We start from the raw sequence: 6,330 nt of genomic DNA, 5'->3' as shown, positions 1-6,330 counted from the left end.
CTTTCCCTGCTCGGAGATTCAGAAAGGCATAAGACATGGTGTATGCTTTTTGGTTTGTGCTTCTCTGGGGTTTTTGTCCTTTTGTGGAGAGCTTTTGCTAGAGATGTGGGTTTGAACTGCTTAGATGTTGCAGTCCCAGCATTTTCTAACCAGTGTTTTCAGTTGTATTTTTGGCAGAGTACTGCACCAGCCTTAAAATTTGGTGCTAATCTGTGGTTTCCAAAATAACTCTTACTCGCTTATAATTTGGCGGCGAGAGTGTCCTGGGCTTGTCTGTTCTGTACAAGTGCTGCTACTTCCCATAATCTGTCCTTGTGCCGTTCCCAGTCAGAGTTGCTGAGAACAATCCAACATGCCATGGAGATGCAGGAGAAAGCTATTGGTTCTCAGAAACGTGTTGGCAAAATTAGACAAGTGTTGTGATACATAGTTTTTTTCAAAGTTTTCCTCACAAGAAGGTGAGCTTAAAGCTGAACTTGGCACGTGATTCTCTGACCAAAGACTTGCACATAAGGTACAGAGCTGCATGCCATAATCTGTCCCTGCAGTTGTCATATTTCTCTTTCTCTCTTGATTTTAGATGTAGTTTTACTGTCTACCTTTAAACAAAAACTCTGCAGTTTGTCATTCACATCTAATAAGCGATGTGATCTGTAACTTCTTGGAGAATATAAATCATAGGTTCAAAGAATGTCACTCAGACATGAGTATAAGCACATGCTTTTAATTATATAGTTGAGATGGGGTTTTTTTATGATATAAAGTATTTGAGAGTGGATAGTGCTGACTTTGTCCTAATAGGAAAAACCATAGCTGAATGCAGACTCTGCCAAGCCTCATTAGGGAGAATTGTGGTAATTTTCTGCACGCCACTTAACTAGATGGTGATGTTGGCGGAACTCATTTTGGCCTGGTTAGCATTTGTGTCAGCTCTTCCTTCTATCCTCTGTATGTGAAAGAAACACAGGGAAAAAAATGAAAAATGGCTTATGTTAAAATAAGACCAGAGAAAAATCAAAACTTAACAGGATTCATTTAAATACCATTTGTTTTTTCAGGGAAAATGTTCAGGGAAATATATTAATTTCATATATTTGGGGGTTTGTGTGAACTTTTTCAGTGAATATATGTATTTGGAGATAATGGTTATAGAATTGTTTGCTGGGGGTATGTTGAATTCTCTTTCTGTTTTACAGATCGGGATGAAGAAGAAATGAACAAACGGGAGGACAGAAGAGAGGGAAATAGGCATTGTAAAGAGAGATCATCTAAAGATAAAGTAATTAACACCTTTCCTAACAACTACGTATAACCTTGTTAGAGGTGTCATAATTAGAGCTTAACTATTTTTATTATAAGACCCATTTGCATTCCTTGATTCCTTCAGCACTTCTTGACTGAAACATTAATTGTATATAGAAGTTAGGGAACATGTGAGAGCTTTGAGTGAGATGCTTACAACCTACTTTCCCTTGTATTTTAAAGTTCATTGGGTGAAAGCTGTTGGAACCTTATATGAGATACTAATCTGTCTGAAAGATGTGAGGACTGATGCTGGATGGGTACATAAGAGGCAGCAAATGTGATTATTTTATCAGTTATTATTCTCAAGTGCTGTATTCTTACATAGGAAAAGATCGATAAACTGGCTTTTCAGTTGTGAAGCTCGGAATCGTTATGTGATGTTTTTACCTCTCCCTGCAGGAAAATGGATGCTTTTTGTCATATAGCTTGCCTCCACAGTTCAGATTAAGGGACAGCATAAGTTTGATTTGTTATGCTTAAACTTTTCTTTATACATGCAAGAATAAAGCAATTAATGTCCTAGGACAGGGTAGGATAAAAAATAAGAACAAAGGGAAAACATAGTCTGCAGAACTGTAGCTGCAAGAGGTAGATGCTCATTCATTACATGTTTATGGGAATTTCACTGTGAAAACAGCTGTTCAGTAAAATACATGACTGGGAGGAGAAGGGATGTTTACTATTACTTGTTTAATTAGGTTAATTCTTCGCATTTTTTGACATATAAGCATGAACAAAAGGAGAGTGTCTACCAGATGTTACTGTCCACTGTGCTGTAATTCTTTTAAATGTTTGAAAGCATACTTGTCCTAAATAGCTACCTTATATTATATTTGAGCTCAGTAGGTAAATGCTAGTTGTATTAATCACTCGGCTGAAAGTAACAATAAAATAAACAGAGGAGAACTGATTGACTGAGAAGTTGACGTGTTTTTAGTAGGTGGTGGGAAAATGGTATTTTAATTTCCTAATGACCCCATAATGACTTTTCTGTAGGAGAAAGACAAGACGCAGATGATAACTGTTAATAGGGATCTTCTGATGGCTTTCGTGTATTTTGATCAAAGTCATTGTGGATATCTTCTGGAGAAGGACATGGAGGAGATACTGTACACTCTTGGACTACACCTGTCACGTGCTCAGGTTTTATATAGTGTATAACTCTCTTGGAAAATATTACAGGAATGCTGTAAGCGGGAGGAATATGGTTTAGCTTCTAAAGGTTGTTGCTTACATACTTGATCCCTGATTTTTATGTAGCTATTTCATATTCACAATGAAATACTAGTTTAATTTTTTGTAAATTGTTTTGGAATGAAAGGGTGAAGTTTGGGCATATTAAGAGCTGCATATTGTATATGTAGCTTTTGTCTCAAAATGGTATCGTTTTTCCCTATCTTGTTTTCATTTTAAGCCCCAGGATGTTGAAGTTCAAAAAGCTGTGCAACTTCTTTTTAATTTTTCAAGTTCAAACATTCTTGTTTAGATAATACCATGTCAGTATATTAAGTAACACCATATTTCTTTCCATGGCTGTGTTTTAGGTTAAGAAGCTACTTAATAAGGTAGTGCTTAGAGAATCTTGCTTTTACAGAAGACTAACAGATACTTCTAAAGATGAAGAAAATCAAGAAGAGTCTGAAGAGCTACAGGAAGATATGTTAGGTGGTATTACTTTTTTTTATGCCCCAAACTTACGAGAATTGTTTCTGTGTGAATGATAATGGGAGTTCTGAGATACTTGCTTTCTTGCGGAAATTGAGGTCTGTAGGGAACCTGCCAGTTTGGAAAAGTAAATCTCGGGCAGTTAATAAATTACAGTATTTCTGGCTTCCAGCACTGCTCGTTGCATCTATAGGATAAATCTTAAAATCTGGGAACAGGAAGGAGGACAGAGGTTAATGTTGGATATTGATGAACATTTCTCGTTCACAGCAGTTTTGCAGTCGGGACGATCAGTGCTGTAGGTAGTAGAACAGAGCCTGATTTTTGATGAAAAATTACAGCAGAAAGGAGGCATAGAAGAATGTCATGAAAGAGCATGCTCCTTTTTGAGGGGGGGAATTGGGGTAAGGAGGGAGGAGAGAAATGAGGGATAGACCAACGCACTTGAATCTATATTTATTCTTTTAAGAAGTTTTTGAGGTTGATGACTAGCACTGAAAAATTACAGAACTATTATTTCCTAATGCTATTTAATCTAATACAGGAAATAGATTACTGTTACCATCGCCTACTATAAAGCAAGAATCAAAAGCCATAGAAGAAAACGTCGGCCTCATTGTGTACAATGGAGCGATGGTGGATGTTGGGAGCCTATTGCAGAAGCTGGAGAAGAGTGAGAGAGTGCGGGCAGAGATAGAACAAAAGCTTCAGTTACTAGAAGAAAAAACAGGTGGGACATTACTCTGAAGGTCATACTTACGTGGATGCAAGATGCTGAGACTTTTAAAGTAGATAAACCAATTTGAGTAATATTTATGATCTAAATTTCTTAGCTGTTTGCTTACCATGAACTTCTATTTTCTGTTTCCCAAGCCCTTTGAACTTGCACACCAACTATTGATGAGTACCATTGTCACCATGCTGAAATGGTTTTATCTTTTTTATTCAAGTTGAATGTAAGACTTCCAAATGTAATCAGAATTGAGTATTATCAAATGGTAATGCAATGCAGTTTTTAATGTTCTTTAAAAATTATGGTGTTGGCATGTAAATGGAATATTAAGATGCAAAGCACACGGCATTGGAAGTCACTGACTTTTTTTTTTTCCTTTCTTTCTAAGATGAGGATGAAAAGACTATACTACAACTGGAGAATTCTAACAAAAGTCTATCTACGGAGCTTAAAGAAGTGAAGAAGGACCTTGGCCAACTGCAGGAAAATTTGAAGATCTCGGATGATAAAAATTTGCAATTTGAGAGTCAGCTGAATAAGACAATCAAAAATTTAGCTACTGTTATGGATGAAATACAGAGTGTTCTTAAACAGGTTAGAATTGTTTAATTCCATTTTTTATTATTGTATGCAGGCTTCCTGTAGACTTAAACTATCGGAACAAGAACTTCAGAATAAAAAAGAATTTTCACGTGAATTCAGGGCAGTAGTATCTTAACATACATAAATGATCAGTATCACATTGAGCATCTTATATAAAGATAACAAATAAAACATTTTTTCTAAGCTTGGAACACATGTTCTTGTCTTAAATGTTTTTAAAAGCATATAAATATTACTGTAAATCTCAAACCATCTTAATGTTTTCCTGTCCTGATCTTATCCATCCCCAACAGTCAAAATCTGCTCTTCTGTTTGATCAGTTAGGAGTAATTTTTCAAGGCCCACCTTAAGTATTTCAATTCATGTGGGGTTATTTCAGTAAAATGAGTTTTAAGCAAACAGCATAGCGACCCAAAGCATTTCTATCCCTGTACAGAAAGCATTCCTAGGGAATATGTAAGTATCTGTTTAGGGCCTGTTAAGTAAGGCTGAATAGAAGTAGGTTATGAAGACTACTGAGTGGCAAATTGGTGCTGTGAGGGAGCCTTGCTTCTAATTCCGTCTGTGTTTATTTTGAAAAGACAATATAGCATCTACAAAAGCTCTAAAAACAAAAGTGCACACACACACACCCCAAAAAAAAAAAAAAAGGAAAACTTTGCAAATGTTAGAAGTATTTTTTTTTCCCCTTGTATGGTAGAAGTGATGCATCATTTAAGTCACTGTAGCTTATTAAACTGGCAGTACCTTGCAGCCCACTGTCAGCAGTATCGTTATGCAGCCCTGTGCTTCACTACATGTTGTAGACCTGCTACTCCACCAGAATCAGCAGCTGAAGGCACTGCATAACCCTCTTTTGCCGTGTTCTTGGCTGAGTTAAATAACCTTGCTCATTCAAATGTCTTCTAAATCTAGTGTTTTCAGATGGCTTTGACCAATGTATTTTATGTTAGAGCTGTTACAGTAAATTACTGTCCTAATTTAATGGATTTTGCAAAAACTGTTTTCACTTGCTCTTCAAAAACAAACAAACAAACAAACAAAAAAAAACAGCCAAAAAACCCCCAACCAAACAACACAAAAGCAACCAATGGAGCAGGAAATAAACCCAGACAAAAGCCCAACAACCCCCAAGCCTTCAGACTATGAAGTGAGGCTTCTGGGGATGAATTTTGTGCTTCTCTTCAGAAGTGCTTAGGGTCACATTTAATTTCTGCCCCCTCAATTCTTCAGGAAGAGACTGGAAATACGAATTGGTTATAACTAAGCTGTGTAAGGTATCAGTTCACATACTGTTTGGTGTCAACTTTAAATACTGTCTTTGTCTCATGCTGCTTTACAGTTAACATGAGAAATACAATATCTAGAATTCATGTTATCCTCCCCCTTTTTTCTTTTAAAGGACATTGTGAAGAACGAAGATAAAGATCAGAAATCCAAAGAAAATGGAGCAAACGTATGATAAAACTGCTGCTGTTTAGAAGAATGGTGTTACATAATGTAATATAAATCATGATACCAGAATGTATGGGAAGTGATGCATGTTTGATTTTAGTAGTATAAATATCTTAGTTCCAAAAGATGTATAAAGTTTTATGAATGTGAGTGTCTGCTTCTGAAGATTGCTTGTAATTCTTAGCATTCAATTTGAGACACTCCTCGAGTGAAAATAATTTTGCATTGCAAAATGTTTTAGGATGAACTTTGTTATAGTTTTAACCCTAATAAAGTTCATCAACGTAATGAACAGTAGCAAGTATTTAATTACCAAATGTTTTTCATTAAAGTCTAGTGGAATCAAAATTTTCATTATTTATAGAATTGCCATTTTTAGGTTTTTATTTTTATTTCGGTCTAATTAGTCTTTTTAAATTCAAATATAAATCACAAAATAGCATGCTGCTTAATTTTGCAAGTAAAGGTTTTTTTTAAAAAAAAAGCTTCTTGGATTTTTTTTTTTTAACTTGTCACAACTTTCTTTTCCCTTCCAAATGTAACTTTCTTCCCCAAAGCTGCTTGTATTA

At 35.7% G+C, this 6,330-nt stretch overlaps 1 protein-coding gene across 2 annotated transcripts in view; it reads left to right on the top strand.

Annotated features, from left to right (window-relative positions):
• CCAR1 (cell division cycle and apoptosis regulator 1) overlaps window positions 1-6,049 on the top strand; it is a 27,661-nt gene extending 21,612 nt beyond the window's left edge. For both annotated transcript variants that reach the window (XM_009893884.1, XM_009893876.1), the window contains 6 exons: window positions 1,197-1,279; window positions 2,302-2,448; window positions 2,850-2,970; window positions 3,515-3,700; window positions 4,092-4,297; window positions 5,709-6,049. In XM_009893884.1, coding sequence (XP_009892186.1) covers window positions 1,197-1,279; window positions 2,302-2,448; window positions 2,850-2,970; window positions 3,515-3,700; window positions 4,092-4,297; window positions 5,709-5,768 — 803 coding nt within the window. In that variant the 3' untranslated portion in view covers window positions 5,769-6,049. The remainder of the gene's footprint in view (window positions 1-1,196; window positions 1,280-2,301; window positions 2,449-2,849; window positions 2,971-3,514; window positions 3,701-4,091; window positions 4,298-5,708) is intronic.
• Window positions 6,050-6,330: the final 281 nt, after the last annotated feature.

This window comes from Charadrius vociferus, unplaced genomic scaffold (genome assembly GCF_000708025.1).
Source record: "Charadrius vociferus isolate BGI_N301 unplaced genomic scaffold, ASM70802v2 scaffold611, whole genome shotgun sequence".
NCBI classification, from domain to species: Eukaryota; Metazoa; Chordata; class Aves; order Charadriiformes; family Charadriidae; genus Charadrius; species Charadrius vociferus.
Note: the sequence above shows the minus strand (reverse complement) of the source record. Positions and strands in the feature narration are given on the sequence as shown.